Below are 18,379 nucleotides of genomic sequence, written 5' to 3'. Positions count from 1 at the left end.
AAAATAAAATTTTGAATCATCACCAAAAAGTATACAGATCTTTAGATTAATATAACTAAGAAGTGTGTAAAGTTTTAAGCAATAATCATAAATCGTTTTTGACGGATACGGCGCTACATGTGAAAAAACACCCCCTGTTTTAGTTACAAAGTCCCGTAACTCAAAAAGTTGTAATCTTATTTTCACCAAAATGTATACAGATCGTTTGACCATCATAAGAAACAACTATGATAAGTTTCATGAAATTTGGATAAGTCTTTCTCAAGTTACTGTGCGACATGCGGACGCCGGACAGACAGACCGACGGACAGACAGACAGACTAGACAGACAGACAGACAGACAGACAGACAGACAGACAGACAGACAGACAGACAGACAGACAGACAGACAGACAGACAGACAGACAGACGGACGGACGGACGGACGGACGGACGGAAGGACGCCGGACATTTGTATACCATAATACGTCCTGTCAAAATTTTGACGGGCGTATAAAAACCAAAACAAAATACATATTTGTCATTAATGTGTTTTTGTTTCTTTTGCAGTTGGAAATGTCTTTACATTTACCTTTATTGATTTCCCTTTCATGATCATTGAGTGCATGTAACGGGTTCCTCCCAAACTTAGTTGTGTATAAAGCAAAACAAAATCTCTGCTCTATAATAATTTATTTCTTCATCTAGAGCTTCATCTACCAATTACCAATTTCCTTGATGAGTACAAAGCAGTACACTACACATCTTTGCATCAAAAAGCCACAATTACAATTATGCATGCTATACAGTTACACGATAATATATGATTCGTTGCAAAACAATATAGTCATTGAACAAATCAGACAACTTAAAGTAAAATAAGGTTCCAAAAACGATCAAATTCAGTCTAACGAATTTTAATTTGTCCAAAAGTGTTTTATACCTTAAATTCAACTTTTGACATCCTCTTTGTTAAATTTAGAATTTAAAAAGAATACAAGTAGAACAGGGAATTTAGTAGTTGCGATCTTAAATTGACCGTATTGGAACCTCACAACATTTCAGTTGTTATTTCTCTTTCTTTACGGGTTCATCTAAGTATCCACCAAGCACGCCGTCTCTGATCTTCTCACTTGACAGTAAGTAACCAATAGGATAAAGAGCGGTGCTTCCTTTGGCGAACAATGGCGGAAGTGATGCAGCCAACATAGATACTTCCGTGGCATCAGTTATAAGTGACCAGCACATGAACATTCCATATGGACCCCATCCAATTATTACGAAGACAAGAAATCCGATGCAAATCTGAAACAAGACAACAAAACAATGCAGTCTATTTTGATGTGTGATATTTATTTTGTTTAGCACATTCTGTTATTTATGGAGAACAGTATTGATGCTTTAATATATTTTCCAACGGCAACAATATTTAAGTCAAATTAAGGGTAATATTCCTCGTTTACAGTGATTTATATTTGAATAAACCATACAATATTAAATGGGTCAATTTTGGGATATTACCAGATTTCTACTGACGCATTTGTTATGTCTCTGGTATATCGCCTTGGACGTGATGGTGGATACTAGTACAGCTAACACAAACGTTTTCCTCGAAAACGATCAAAAAGATAGATAAAAATCGTAGTGGCTTGAAGGAAACAAAAACGGATATATTAGCGACTTCATATAAAAACAGTTTCCGGGATAAGCCTACATCATTTTTGTTATATCTATAATAAACATATTAAGTTAGTTGATTACCTGTAGACGAGAATAGTAATATTTTTACCAATACCGATTCTCTATAAATGTGTCGGATGTGTCTGATCGAATAGATATACAATATTCGTACAGTGTAGGATAATACAAAATTAATATGACGAGCTCTAGAAACAGAGAGAAAGCAAGACTCGCCGAGCTTTCTCCTGTTTCGTAGCAAGTACAAATACATTTTATATATTACTACACTACGATTTTTTTTTATCCTACAATTTAACATTGAGCTTAAACGTATATATAGTTTTCCCCACTCAAATCCTTGTTGAATGAAACCGACATGACTTAAACACGGACTGCAATGAGTACTATAAATTGAACTGTTACGTAAAACATTTATTTGAACATTTAAAAAAAAAATTCAAAAATAATTTTTATTGTGACCTGTCAGTGGGTTCGGGTTAAAAAAAGCAACTTGTTTTTATTTATAAGTATAAAAATAAGATGTGACATGATTGCCAATGAGACAACTCTCCACCAGAGACCAAATGACATAGAAGTTATAAACTATAGGTCACCGTACGGCCTTCAACCATGAGAAAAAGCGCTGACAAACCGTGGCATACGATTTTTAATGTTGATTGTAAATACAAGAGTTGTCAGTGAACGTTACGAACGAATATTTGCCTAATAATAACCAGTCATGCAATGAACAACCACACTTAAGCTGTTTTGTAATTGATAATATAATATATAATGTATTGGGCTTGATTTAACTTGTAACTAAAAGCACCCAAAAAGCTGCATTTTTGAAACTAAACAACTTTTGGTAAGGAAAAACATATTTAATCGTGAAAGTAGAGTAAATACAAATATTGATATAGCATTACTTTTAGCAGGTCCTTAAGATACTCTATCATGCTCGACCGTACTTTGACCTATAATGGTTTAAATATATAAATAAATTTTGACTTGGATGGAGAATTGTCTTATTGGCACTCATTCCACATCTTCTTGTATCTAATCAATAAACTGGACCCAGTGCTACTCTGGGAATTTAGATTGGTATTTTAACCTCCTAAATCACAAACCGAAATATTAACAATGGGTCCAGTTTGTAACTTTGTGGTTTAACATTTCTCTCTAATGTCAAATATAGAAACTGATAAATTAAATACATACCCAACGTAACTGATGATTGCTCAGCCATTCATACTCCTGGCCACGGGTAACAACGATTGGCTTCTCTTGCTTGGTTCCGGAAATGCAGAATGCTGCGACAACGTACCAAAACAGACTTCCAAGACAAATACACATGCCATAGGTCAAGTGACTGGTATCTTTTTTTAGCCAGTTTAGTCCGCATGCTACACCAGAAGCTTCAGGAGCATAACTGTAAAACATGTTATTTGAAACGTTTGGTGGAAAAATCTACAGCCATTTTAAAAGTCTTTAAAAATAAGATTGTTTGCACATTAACGAATTTGAGTTGAATTTTTGATAATAAAAAAAGTAGTCACGAGGATTTGTGGTTGTTCTCAATTATTAAAAAAGTCTCATAACTGGTAGTAAATGGTTCTTATTACCTTCTAGCTCAATTTTAGGTACCGTATATAGCCTTCCCATTTACTTTTAAAAGTTGTCTCAGTCCGACACATGGCCAAAACAAGTCTCCTAAAAGGCCGTCAGATGTCATATGAATCTCTGACTAAAACTTCTTTGAGCATTCATGGCCCAGACAAATTGAGAAAATTGCATCGGTCTTATTAAAAACAAATATATTTAATTCTAATTCTCAATGAAAAATCGACATTTTCTTTCAAGACTTTAAATGCATGCTATCTATTTGGAAAAGCATGTAAAACAAAATTGAAGAAAAAAACCCGTGTATACCGATTTAAAAAGAGAGTAAGATAAAATTTCTAACTTTCCCTGGATCAGATTAGAAATCCAGAAAATGAATAAAAGAAGTGTGGTATACGAAAATGAGACCCGCAACACAACACACATATCAAAAGACTGTCAGAGGTCCACACACTGTCTTCAACAATTGACATGCATAATTACTATTGTACATAAACTTACGAACTCCATCCAAATAAAGGGAAGAGAGCCCAAAGTAGTGATGTAATCCATACAACGAGGGCCATCATCCACCATGTCATTGTAGAAGACGAATCGTCTGCAGAGAAAGATTGATAAATACATAATTTTTGTTACCCGACCCCAATAACAGACCAAGTTAAGAGATTTACTTGTACGACACTCTAACAACTTATTAGTTTTGAATTGCATTAATATGACTTTTTTGTATTATCTCCTCGACTGTTATCTCACATGTCCTTTCATACATATATGATAAGCTTTGGATGGTTTTTATAGTTTGTTCTTATGTTGTGCTGTTACAACACTGTCCCAGGTTAGGGAAAGTGTTTGCGCGCCCGAAAACATGTTTCATCCCGCCACATTCTGTATTTGCCTGTGCCAAGTCAGGAGCCTGTAATTCAGTGGTCAGTGTCGTTTGTTGCTGTATATCATATTTGTTTTTCGTTTATTGTTTTGTACATAAATCAGGCCGTTAGTTTTTTAGTTTGAATTGTTTTACCTTTATCCTTTCTGAACTTTTTATAGCTTGCCATGCGGTAAGGGTTTTGCTCATTGTTGAAGGCCGTACGGTGGCCTTTAATTGTTAACCTTCTACGTCATTTGGTTTCTAGTGGCGAGTTATCTCATTTGCAATCATTCCACATCTTCTTATTTTTATATTTTCTTACAAATAATAATATATTTTTAATCATATATACTCACAAAATTCTGTGTAACGCACAGAACAGTATCGCTCAATACAAAGGGCGATAACAAACCCTAACGCAGCATATCCAGCCGTGTAGGACTCTACTCCATAAGCCTGGCATCCAAACGTTTCAAACAGCCATCTTAAAAATATAACATAGAGATTTTCAGAGATACACGAATGTTTGAATGTTTCAAACAGCCAACTAAAAAACATAAGCGACACACAAATGTTTAAATGTTTCAAACAGCCATCTAAAAAATATAACATTAAGATTGTGAGCGACACACGAAGGTTTGAATGTTTCAAACAGCCATCTTAAAAATGTAACATTGAGACTGTGAGACACACACACATTGTATATATGTATACATAGAAGGTTTTCTCCAATAATAAGGTTTAATAAAATAAGATCTTAGACCTTGATAAGTGGGACATTTTAAAATGAAATGTATCTCATCTTCAATGTCATTCTTACAAATATAAATGGGGAATGTGTCCATATAACATTATAAAGGAATATTACTGTAAAAGTGACGCTACCCAAATTTGTACTTGATCTGAGTTTTGTGGTAATAAGTATTGTTTATAAGTTTCATATCAATTAGTTGGGGCAAACTTAAGTTAGAGAACAGAAACGAAAAATTCAGCAATTTTTCCATTGGTAAAGGTGCATAACTCTAGAACGGTAAAAGTGACACCATCAAAATTCAAACTTGATTTGTGTTTTGTGGTAATTAGCATTGTGCATAAGTTTCATTACATTTGGTTGAGGCAAACAAAAGTTAGAGAACGGAAACGAAAAACTCAGCAATTTTTCCAATTGTAAAGGGGCATAACTCTAGAACGGTAAAAGTAACGCCACTAAAATTCAAACTTGATCTGTGTTTTGTGGTGATTAGCATTGTGTATAAGTTTCATATTACTTGGTTGAAACAAAATAAAGTTAGGGAACGGAAACAAAAAAGCAATTTTTCCATTTGTAAAGGAACAAAACTCTAAAACGGCAAAAGTGATACCACCAAAATGCAAACTTGATCTGTGTTTTGTAGTAATAAGCATTGTGTATAAGTTTTATAACATTTGATTGAGGCAAACTAAAAGTAGAGAACGGAAACGACAAATTCAGCATTTTTTCCATAATGCGGCGGTGTTAAACATGTTTTGTGAGATCTCAACCCTCCCCCTATACCTCTAGCCAATGTGGAAGAAACAAATACACAGCAATAGGCACAGTAAATCTCAGTTTAAACGAAGTCCGATTCCGATGTAAGAATAGGTAACAGAAGAAACTATAAGCAAACTGACAATGATCAATATAAATTAACAAAGTACTACTAGCAGTTACTGACATGCCAGCTACAGAACTCAGTTGAACTGATTGAAATAGTATGTCTTCATCATATGAAAATCAAGCACAATCGTTAGGGGTTTAATATCGTACCATCATAAAATATACGAGAAAAACATAACCCGTATCATGCCAAAAGCACCCTCGATTCCCCATTGCCAGGGTAACGGCAGCCATTTTGAAAATTCCAAAGTCAAAGAGGGCATCTACACATGCCAATTAACACTATTCTAAAGTTTCATGGAAATTGGAGCATTTTGAAATTTTTGACATTTTTGCTGTTTCCATGGTAACGACAGACATTTTGGAAATTCCAAAGTCAAATGAGATATCTGCATATGCCAGTCAATATTTGTTTGACGTTTCATTAACTTTAGAGCATATTGATTTTTTGGACATTTTTGATGTTTCCATGGAAACGGCGGTCATCTTGGAAATGCCATACCCCGATTGCAAATCTGCACATGCTGGTTAACATTATGGTTAAGTTCCATTAATATTGGTTCATACAATTTCGAGATATAAGCTGGACAAAAAAAGTGGAAGAAAAATAAGAAAAAAAAGAAACGTAGAATAACAATATGTCACCCCAACTCCGTTGAGGGTGTCATAATTACTCAGTTGGCTGTCAAAACCTTGCTCAATATATAGAGAAGTATATGGGTTTGTGCAACGATACTGATATAAGATATATACCAATAAGTTGAATTAATATTGTATGCCAAAACGCTTGTCTTTCAATTCGATATATTTCATCATTTAAGTATATCTTTTATTAGTATCGGGGCACAAATCTTCAGACTTGTATATTTTTTCCTCTTTGTGTGGTGTTTTCTCAAAGACTCATCTTGTATATGAATGTATATGGCTATCTGTTGTATATATTCCTTATGCAATTAAGTATTAAACCCCCGTAGTATGTTTCTTTTAGTTTAAACATTTAAAGTGGTTAAAGAGTAATACAAAAGCGACTAGAACTTGTTCTTACTCTCATACCACGTGCTTATTGGGAAAGCAGCTTTGTCACATATGAAGCTAGATATGAGTTTTACTTTTCCGACTTTAAAATCTAATTAACTTTTCATCGGAATAAATTCCTCTTAAAATAATTGATATCTGATATGCAATTCTATCAGCTTCCAAGCAGCTTATTGTTCATGTTTTATGTTTTCCGATTATGTAAATTATGTGCATGGTGTTGTATAGCATTCATGTTTTAAGCAGATTATGAAGATCCGCTGCCTTTGTCATGCTTTAAATATTTATTTTGTATTTACATTGTATCATAGGTCAAATTTATTTGTTCAGTGTATGTTCAATGGTGTTAATATGTCCTTTGATTGAGTTAAGCTATTTCAGTTGATATTTTATAGTGTGTCTTTCTATGTTGTGATGTTACACTATTGTTTCAGAAAAAGGGTGAAGGTTTGGTACCATTAAAACGTTTAAACCCGCTGCATTTGTTTGCACCTGTCCTAAGTCAGGAATCTGATGTTCGGTAGTTGTCGTTTGTTGATGTGGTTCATAAGTGTTTCTCGTTTCTCGTTTTTTATATAGATTAGACCGTTGGTTTTCCCGTTTGAATGGTTTTACACTAGTAATTTTTTGGGGCCCTTTATAGCTTACTGTTCGGTGTGAGCCAAGGCTCCGTGTTGAAGACCGTACTGTGACCTATAATGGTTTACTTTTATAAATTTTGACTTGGATGGAGAGTTGTCTCATTGTCACTCATACCACATCTTCTTATATCTATTTGAATCTTCTTACGTTGTAAAAAGCCATATGAAGATACTATTCAGATGACTGGTATTTTAATTTGGCATGAATTGAATGACATTTTTACTTCTAATTTTCTGAATTGATTGATTATTATTAAAAAGTGCAAACACCAAGGTTGCTCAAGCAACAGTTGACCTCAGACTGTTTTGGCTGTTCTATTTCGACTCTCTTTATTTTGATGCTTCTATTAACATTTTTCGCATTTTTGGTATGTAGTGCACCTTTTGAAAATTAATAAAGAAACATGTGTCGTGCGTACCGGTTAAAGATTACTCAAGAAACACGTGTAGTGCTCTCCTGTTGAGGATTATTAAAAAAAAAACACGTGTCGTGCACATCTGTTTAGGATTATTCAAGAAACACACATCGCGCACATGCTGATGATTATTAGAAAAACACGTGTCGTGCACACTTACGGAAGATTATGCAAGAAACACATATCGCGCACATGCTGATGATTGTTAAAAAAAACACTTGTGCACACTTATTGAAGATTATTCAAGAAACATGTGTCGTGCACACCGATTAAAGATTATTCAAGAAACACATATCGCGCACATGCTGAAGATAATTCAAGAAACACTTATCTTTCACACTTATCGTGCACACTTATCGAAGATTATGCAAGATTTAAACACATATCGCGCACATGCTGATGATTATTAAAAAAAAACACGTGTCGTGCACACTTATTGAAGATTATTCAAGAAACATATGTCGTGCACACCAATTAAAGATTATTCAAGAAACACATATCGCCACATGCTGAAGATTATCCAAGAAACACTTATCGTGCACACCTGTTGAAGATTATGCAAGAAACACATATCGCGCACATGCTGAAGATTATTCAAGAAAAACTTATCGTGCACACCTGTTGAAGATTATGCAAGAAACACATATCGCGCACATGCTGAAGTTTATTCGAGAAATACGTGTCTTGCACCACTGTTGAAGGTTATTCAAGAAACACGTATCGTGCACACCTGTTGAAGATTTTCAAGAAACAAGTGTTGTGCACACCTGTTGAAGATTATTAAAGAAATAAGTGTTTCGCACACCTGTTAAAGATGAATCAAGAAACAAGTGTTGTGCACACCTGTTGAAGATTATTCAAAAGATGCTTCAAGAAACAAGTGTTGTGCACACCTGTTGAAGATTATTCAAGAAATAAGTGTTTCGCACACCTGTTAAAGATGATTCAAGAAACGAGTGTTGTGTACACCTGTTGAAGATTATCCAAGAAACGTCGTGCCTGCATTAATCGTAGTTGTTTGTCCTTGTTTGTACGTATTGTTTCTCTCTCGCAGGGATTAGATGTTGTGGTCTGTTTTACTATCATAAAATTTTTTTGTTTTTTTTGTTATCATTTTTCATGTAATATAAAAATCAATAATAAAAAAATTAGGTGTTATTTTGTTTGTTATCTTGAAAGGTGACAGTTTTTGGTTCAAATAAAACGCAAAACTTTGTTCGCTGGGTAACACATTCTGAAAATGTCTGTTTCATTTCATTTTTATTGATCAATAACATATCTTAATAATTCAACTAATTGAAATGGATGGCATTTTATTGAGACAAAAGAAAACTTATATGGATATTAATGAATCCAGTCAATAGTATTGTCTACCCATAACCGTGACAAGCTTAGAAATTAATATCAATATCAATTTCGAGGCGAAATGAATAAAGAATGGTGGTTTATACGTCAACGAGTCAGCAGCAGAAAATCAAAGACATCTGATCTGGTCAATATAGTTTACTGCCTTCAGCAACAGACAATTGTCTATACAATATGTTAAGGTCTAAATCGTCAGAGTCCAGAATATCAAGATATACAGAGATAAACAAGCATGTCAAAAGCAGATACATTTATCATTTTAAACCATGACATTTTTTTATAGATGCCGAGTGTAAACAAACTGGTAAAACAGGTGTACAGTCGTCCTTTAGTTACTCGTCCCATTTTTATGTCATAACTATGCATATTCTTTCAGTGGATAGTCAACAAAGCCGGGTTTGATATTGATATTATAGTTCACTGACCTAGCAAAGAGTCAACATTATTTTTATGTATATGTGCTGTAAATGATATATTGATTTTCTTACTTTCCTTTGAACGATGACAATCCAGCAAACGGGAATCCAAGGCACACCAAGACATTACTGAAACACAAGTTGATGTGCAGTACCTTCTTTGGTGCAGACACTACGTTTTCTCGAATGAACACATTCATTACCAAACAATTGGACAAGACTCCAATTGAACCTGAAAATAAAAAAATAAAAAAAAAGAAATAAAAGAAACAGTCAACCACAAAGTTTAGACGTGGTTGAGCACGGTGCCAAGAATTTTTGTTTGTAAAAGAGTTACAATTGTACTTCAAAAGAAAGGCGAAATATACCAAAGGGATATTCAAACTCATAAATCGAAAGAATCTTAGCAAAACACGAAAAGACAATAACAGTACACAAACACAAACACAACATGGAAAACTAAAAACTGAGCTACACGAACCTCACCGACCGACGGTAGTCTCGGGTGCTCCGGAAGGGTGAGCAGATCCTTCTTCGCTAGTGGCATCCATAAGGAAGCTATTGAACCAAGAGTTCCAAGTGGTGAAGTTGAAATCATCCTTTCGAAAATTTTACGGACGCCATCACGAGTTGGATGACAGTTATGAAATATCTGCTTCACATATGGCGACGAGTATGTACCATTTGTCGTAACCACTATTTCATCCTCTTTTCCTCGAATGCGACCTATCGAATAAGACTCATCTACGAGCTTGTACTTGTATGAGTAACACGATGGATGCCACATGTGGAGCAAGATTCGCTTACCCTTCCGGAGCACCCGACCACCCCGATTTTTGGTGGGGTTCATATTGCACAGTCTTTAGCTTTCTATTTTGTGTTTTGTGTATTGTTGTTTGTCTTTTCGTTGCTTTTTGTTTTTTACCATGGCATTGTCAGTTTGTTCTCGACTTATTTTTTCCCTTTGTTATATTTCGCCTTTCTTTTGAAGCTTTAAGGTACACCAACATTTTCAATTACTTTTGACTCGCGATAAAAAATTTGACACACATTTTGACACAAGCACGCAGTAATTGCTAACATTGGATAACCTTAAAAAGAAGAAAATCGATCTTTTGGGATACAAAATACAAAGAAAAACAAAAACAGAGCAGGGAAACCCAACAGCTTTCAAGATATGAAGCTTAATTAATTCTCTCTGTTCTAAAACTTCCTTAAAAATTCAGCGGGATTTCCTGTTATTCAAGCAAATATGACACGTGTTTTAATCATCATTTATAGTTTCTAATTAAGGTTTCCTACTTTGAGCAAGAAGTAAATAGGATTACATTTCCAGAACGTGATTAACCTTGCTGCCTGTTTAAAGAGAAGCGAAGCAATCGGATTCCATCGAACTATTCGACATAGATGACATTATGCATTGCACTAGGAGATGAGTTGACAGTGAAGCTTACTGCATTTTCCAGTAAATGTTAACGGATCGTTAGATATTTCATCTGATTATGAAGATTAAATAGGCGGAGAACATTACAACGATAGTCTTACTGTATGACTAGCTTTATGCCAATTAAGTACTTAGTATAGGTGCATGGCTAAAATTGGGAATATTCTACAAAAAAAAATATCACTCTTACATTTGAAGTGTTGTCAACATCTATTGAAAAGACATCTTCTAGTTAATTAAGGGTTTAAAACTGACCTTGATAAACAGCCAGTAGAAAAATCTTATGAAAATATCCGCAATCTTATATCTAGATAGATTGAATACTTTTACATAAAACCATTATCATAAAAGAAAGTCATACATTATATATATGCAAGGAATATATGAATGTTCAACTTTTATCAAAGATTCCTCACAAATAATATTGCAAAAAGTAAAACCCTGATGGGTTAAAATGCAAACAATGTACATGTACATAAGAGACATACAACCGACGAATAAAGTTTTAAACGAGTCAAGTTTAGTAATTATATATGAATATAGAAAATTGACCAATATGGACCTCATTTACGAAACTCCATGGATTGCTGTATATAGCCCACAACACTACAAAAAAATAGTTTGCTGTCAAACTATGAAAGAAGTAAAAATACTTGGAATACAAATATATAAAGCAACTTTGTAAAAGCATTAAAGTAAAACAAGATCAATAATTATATTTAAGATATCCAAATTCTGAAACTAGACACTTATTTACAAAAATAAGAATTAGGGATCATAATATAAAAGGGCAGATAACTCAATTTATCTCGAAACTTAAGAACGTGTCTTCCTATATAACTAGTTTTATATACTAATTGACTAGTGGTCCTGCTAAATTCATCAAATCAGAACTAGCTGAATAACATGTTCGTTTATAAAAATGTCCTTAAAACTAAGGATCGGCATTTACAATTTATCGATGGGTATAACAGATGTGTTTAGCTGTTCCAGACTTTGAAAGCTCGATCTCAATTGTATTTGTGATCAACCGTGGTTTCTCCTCGTGTTTGCTGTTATATATATTGCTGATTTGATACTCAGGTTAGTTAATGATTTTATAATAATCGAACAGAAAGTACATTTTGAAGGCACAGCTTAAAGAAAAACCAATTTTTTTACACGAATGAACAACTGACTGACGCATATATGTTATGTAACATTTCAAAATGAAAGTAATCATTAATGTAAAGTAATTAGCTGCAAACGTAGAATCATGAAATAGAAAATAATTAATCGGTTTAAAGAAATTTAATTTTATAAATTACCAGGATCTTTACACATGACAATAATTATCGTCATCATGGGCTCAACAATTACAGAAAAAAAAATTGTGCGTCATCATCAACAACATCCCAGGCGGCTCCTACAGATCCGTGTCATTATTTGGCAGGTAGTGGAACATTTTAATACTCTTATACCAACAAAGTTTTACAAAATATTGTTATAATCACAAATGAAGCAGTTTTAACAGAAACAATGTACATGGAATATACAAAATATCAAAACGGAGATAAAGTAGATGAAGGGGAACATTTGGTTCACAGTACACAAGGATATTGAACAAGACAAACCTTTAACAGTTTTCTATTATTTAATTCAAATCTTTTCATTATATGTCTGAATATTGAATCTAGAGTTGTACTGGTTTGTTTGAGACTTTTTCTGCGTTTCTGAACTCATTTTTTTTTTACCTCGCACATATAATAACATATACCGGTATAGTATTTAGCATATTCCTCTATATGTCAATAAATGCACAGTATAATAACTTTTCAGTAAAAAGGAGGCAGAAGATATACGAAAGGGACAATCAAAACTCATCAATTATAGAGAGACCTACACAACTATCAAGAGATTCAGTTTACCAGATATTGAGTTTGTTCATGTTTTTTTTCTCTTCTGTTTTTGCGTTTTGTTTGTTATTAATTTAGTACATCTTCAATAGCAATATGCATATAGAAAAGTAATAACAAAATTTGAGCTCCAGAATCCTCGAACACCTGTAGAGGAAGGAAAGTAAGATTACATTGGCCCCTAGGCGAAGGAAGTTCCTTCTCAATGCTGGTGTTTTTTTTTTCTCGCAAATTCCGCTCCTTAACATGATATATCTGTATTTTACCTCGAACATCAATGGGAATGGTTAAGTTAAACATTTGATTCAATTCCATTATTTCTTTGCTATCAAAACGCGGCATTTAACGAAACGCACAAATGATAAAGCGTCTCCGTGAAGTGTCAAAAAAAGGCATAACCATTTTGGCAAATACCACGACAGAGAGGGAAAAAAGGCATATCCTTGTGCATACTACTAGATCGGTGATATATGAACGATGCTCATTAGATAAAAGAAAACAAGAAAAAATACACCGACTATTAACCAATCACTTGTATCATCAGCTCAATGGTCAGTACTTTGGTACTGACTTTAGAAATTAATAAGAAACTACGGTTTAAACTCCGTCAAGCAAAGTTGACCGTCGATAGATTTGGCTATAAGTTTTATGTCTTTTTTGTTCACATTGCTTTTCAGCTGTTTCGGTTCTTATATATCATTGGCTGTCAAATAATCGGCTTTTAGCCTTCCTGATGAAGGTAAAAATAACATGTTCCTTTATAAAACCATCCTTATTACATTATTCTGACTCCGAGCCTACCAGGCTTTGACATACCTCAAATCTTAACCAACTGAATGACATAAAATTGAAAATGGAAATGGGGAATGTGTCAAAGGGACAACAACCCGACCATAGAGCAGACAACAGCCGAAAGCCACCAATGGGTCTTCAATGCAGCGTGAAACTCCCGCACCCGGAGGCGTCCTTCAGCTGGCCCCTAAACAAATATTTATACTAGTTCAGTGATAATGGACGTCATACTAAACTCCAAATTATACACAAGAAACTAAAATTAAAAATGATACAAGACTAACAAAGGCCAGAGGCTCCTGACTTGGGACAGGCGCAAAAATGCGGCGGGGTTAAACATGTTTTTTGAGATCTCAACCCCCTATACATCTAGCCAATGTAGAAAAAACAAACGTACAACAGTACGCACAGTAAAACTCAGTTTAAGAGAAGTCCGAGTCCGATGTCAGAATAGGAAACAAAAGAAAATAAACAAAATGACTATAATACATAAATAACAAAAGACTACTAGAAGTTACTGACATGCCAGCTCCAGACCTCAATTAAACTGATTGAAAGATTATGTCTTCATCATATGAATATCAGGCACAATCCCTCCTGTTAGGGGTTTAGTATTATACCATCATAAAATATATGAGAAGAACATAACCCGTGTCATGCCAACAACTGGTTTTAGAATAAATATGTTTAATTCCGATGCAAAGACCCTATAAGTGAATCAATATTAAAGCCAAAATATGCAATCTTTAATGACCTGACAACAGTATCGTAACTATATCCCTTCTTAATAAGTCTGTTTAAAGGTTTTGTTAGCTTTTGAGGTGAATACTGACATTTTTGTGCTTTGTAAAGAATATTACCATAAAAGAATGGATGTGAAATACCCGAACGTATAAGATGTCTGCATGTTGAGTTATATTTACGAATGATGTCCTTATACCGATGATAAAATTTAGTAAATGTTTAACTAGTTTATGATATCGAAAACCCTGGTGTAATAATTTTTCAGTAATACATACATGTAAATTTCTCTCATTAAAATCTAATACGTTGTTACATACACGAGCGAATCGTACAAGTTGAGATATATAAACACCATAAGATGGTGACAAGGGAACATCATCTTCTAAAAACGGATAATTAACGATAGGAAATGAAAAATCATCTCTTTTATCATAAATTTTTGTATATAGCTTCCCGTTAATGATACAGATATCAAGATCGAGGAAAGGACAGTGGTCATTGTTAGTATTAGCTTTATTTAAATAAGTTCTACATGATAAATTTCTTTAGTATACATACTGAAGTCGTCATTATTGAGAGTCAATATATGTTCCTTTATAAAACCGTCCTTATGACATTATTCTGACTCCCAGCCAACCGGGCTTTGACATGCCTCAATCTTAACCAACTGAATAACATGTTCCTTTATAAAACCATCCTTATTACATTATTCTGACTCCGAGCCTACCAGTCTTTCACATACCTCAAATCTTAACCAACTGAATAACATGTTCCTTTATAAAACCATGCATTCTTATGACATTATTCTGACTCCCAGCCTACCGGGCTTTGACATGCCTCAAATCTTAACCAACTGAATAACATGTTCCTTTATAAAACCATCCTTATTACATTATTCTGACTCCCAGCCTACCAGGCTTTGACCTACCTCAAATCTTAACCAACTGAATAACATGTTCCTTTATAAAACCATCCTTACTACATTATTCTGATTCCCAGCCTACCAGGCTTTGACATTCCTCCTAAATGTCACGTGTTTGATAGTGAAGCACAGATACCAATCTTCGCCTTTTGTCTGATCCGGTTGAGGATCGAACAAACGACCACCCGCACTCGGTGTGGTTGAAGGACCTTAGTGGACGGAGTTTCAATACTTTATTCATTGCAATATTCGTCGTACTTAAGAACCGTCAATGTCCTTTTATCTTTACAAGCAAATAAGATATAACACTAAGACTTTTGTCAGAATTTGAAATTCACGTTTTTTGGTTTTTTTTTTTTTTTTTGTAGTTAGGCTTCAATTAAATTATACAACATTTGTAGATTAAGCCAAGTTAAAAAAAAAATTTAAGATTAAATGTTTAAAATTTCGAATTGCAGTCGAAATAACTTTGTCTACTAGTAATATGCTTATGTAACAAGTTTCAGCTATGCAGTATAAGCATATCTTTTCATCTTTTATCAATCATACGTCAAAGATAAATGGAAATCTTGTATGGTAAACAAAATGTTGATTCTCTGGAAAAAGCAAACAATTCCACTTGAACATAATTATGAAATTCTGATACTCAAGGTAACAGTCGTCACCATTATTCATTTTATTGACCAATTAAAATAAGATATAGATGTACAACATAAACTGTAAGAAAAAAATATTAAAATTAATTAATGAAAAATAACTTACCAAGAACAAAATAAAGACATCCTATGCCTCGATGTTCCAAATCTGAAAAATGTCCACCAGATCTGACAATTGCTTCCATCTTTGCTGTTCAATCTGTAGTGTCAGTTGTATTTGGCTTTGTCGCGAAATCTGCTTAAGAGTCACCTGTCACGCAATTGGTTAACATCAATAGGGCTGTTACATACGGTATTTTGTAAGAAAGGACAGAACTGTGATCTGTCAACGAATAACTGTTATTCTATTTAACACCTTGCATCAAGTATCACAAATCGTTAACTATTGATTGCATGCTCGTCTGGACTATAATTAGTATTCGACTATACAGACACTTTCTTATAATTCCTTAGGATTAATGGATTCTGTAATTTTGTAATATTTCCTCTGATTTTCTACTTTAAAAATCGAAAAAGTCAAATATAAATTGACATAAAACAATTTAAACAGTCTTTGACAAATAATAAAAATAAAATATAGAACAATATACAGTTAGTATAACACAAAAAAAACCAAATATCAAATATTACTGGATTTTTGTAAATTAAGGAGTGAATAACATTGTTGTCTAAACGATTGATTGATTGTTGTTTGCTAAACGTCCAGTGGCAAATATTCATGAATATGCAAGACGCGAACAAATTATTGTAAATTCAATAGGTAGATTGTAAAATGAAGGTTGACTGGAAAGAAGAACAGTGCATTTTGATTGTCTTGTGGAAAAAAGGCCCGAATGTTGGATAGGGTCGAAAGTTTGCCTTGCAACAGGCAAATGAACAAGCATTGAGTTGTTGCAAGATTATTCAACGTGCAGAGAACTTCGTACTTTACCCACAAAATGCATCTGATTTTTAAATTCTCTTTTTGCTGACTACAAATAAAATCATTTATAACGATCTAAGTCTACCACACCAAGCACTCTTCCCAAGAGAACGTTTGATATAATAAACCATAATGATATCTTAACGGATATATATCTTTACAGTTTTATAAGCCTTTAGTGATTCTAGTAAATGAATAATGATTGTTTCTGTACGTTTTAATTATTTAAAGAACAACCGTTTTAGTCATCACACAATTATTGATTTGATCGATTTTCCTACATTTAAAACTCGAATTCTAAAAAAATACATACTGAAGAATAAAAATTATTTTAAAAATCAATAAAATAATAATAGAATCGGTTTGGTTTTTGAAACTTGAAAATGAAATGTTGACACATATGTCTTTAGTTGGTGGTTACTCATACTGTCTCATTGAGGAATATCCTATATCAACTTTTGTTCATGTAGAAGTCTGTGCCGACCAGTTGATCATTATTTATTCATTTGATAAAAATAAATTTACTCAACTTCTCCATATATAAACAGTGACTTTTATTAGAGTTCGGAGCAAAATATAATAATGTGAAAATAATGTATTCATGACTAAAAAAACCTTTTACAAGTGGGATAAAGATAACATGAATTGAATCCATCTAGCTACAAGAGTTAAATAAAAACCAGCATTTACGAAAATAGTATTTATAATGTTAGCAGATTTAGGGATTAAGCTTTTTAAAATCTGTCCGTTTTTTTAAATGTTATAAGCAGTTACACCAACCTGTTGTTTTCAATCATGCGTTTGTAATTTCTGTTACCTATTCTTCACGGGTGTCATTCAGTATATCGAGAAAAATGATCGTGAAAAAATAACTTAGTTACGGTGGTTAAGCAATGCGATCGGATCGTGAATTCAATTAAGTGTAATTCTACTTCAATATCTGTGACAAATCTGCTGTATTTTCAAAAGGTGGAACAAATCAGAAAAAAGAAATATGTCTGTCAAAATGATTCAACTTCCTGAATAATACCGTGCAATAAATTAAAGGGAAAATGCAGTACTTATTAAGAAAAAACAAAAGACGACACACAATCCTATGAGAATCATTAAGAATCAAAGTACTGAAGTACTGAACATCGGATGACCACAAGTTCTTGAGGATGGTCAAAAGCACTTGTCTCAGAAAAAAAACAACATATCTCTTTACCTGAAACTGAGGTTAATGTACAGAGATATATTTTTTTCTAGACAAGTGCGTGCGAGTATGATGAATAAATGACAGGAAATTCAACTTCACCGTAATAACTATTATATTGTAGTGATACAAATCAGTATACACTGATTTGTT

General features: G+C 33.6%; 1 protein-coding gene across 1 annotated transcript; it reads right to left on the bottom strand.

The window, feature by feature from the left end:
• Nucleotides 1-655: 655 nt before the first annotated feature.
• On the bottom strand, nt 656-16,477 carry LOC127708803 (visual pigment-like receptor peropsin). The gene is made up of 6 exons (XM_052213927.1): nt 16,216-16,477; nt 9,729-9,888; nt 4,504-4,631; nt 3,781-3,877; nt 2,878-3,088; nt 656-1,284 (listed from the first exon to the last, which is right to left on the bottom strand). Exons 1-6 carry the CDS (start codon nt 16,292-16,294, stop codon nt 1,048-1,050), a joined length of 912 nt encoding a protein of 303 aa, XP_052069887.1. The 5' UTR covers nt 16,295-16,477; the 3' UTR covers nt 656-1,047.
• Nucleotides 16,478-18,379: the final 1,902 nt, after the last annotated feature.

Source organism: Mytilus californianus, unplaced genomic scaffold (genome assembly GCF_021869535.1).
Source record: "Mytilus californianus isolate M0D057914Y unplaced genomic scaffold, xbMytCali1.0.p SCAF_7, whole genome shotgun sequence".
Classification (NCBI taxonomy): Eukaryota; Metazoa; Mollusca; class Bivalvia; order Mytilida; family Mytilidae; genus Mytilus; species Mytilus californianus.
Note: the sequence above shows the minus strand (reverse complement) of the source record. Positions and strands in the feature narration are given on the sequence as shown.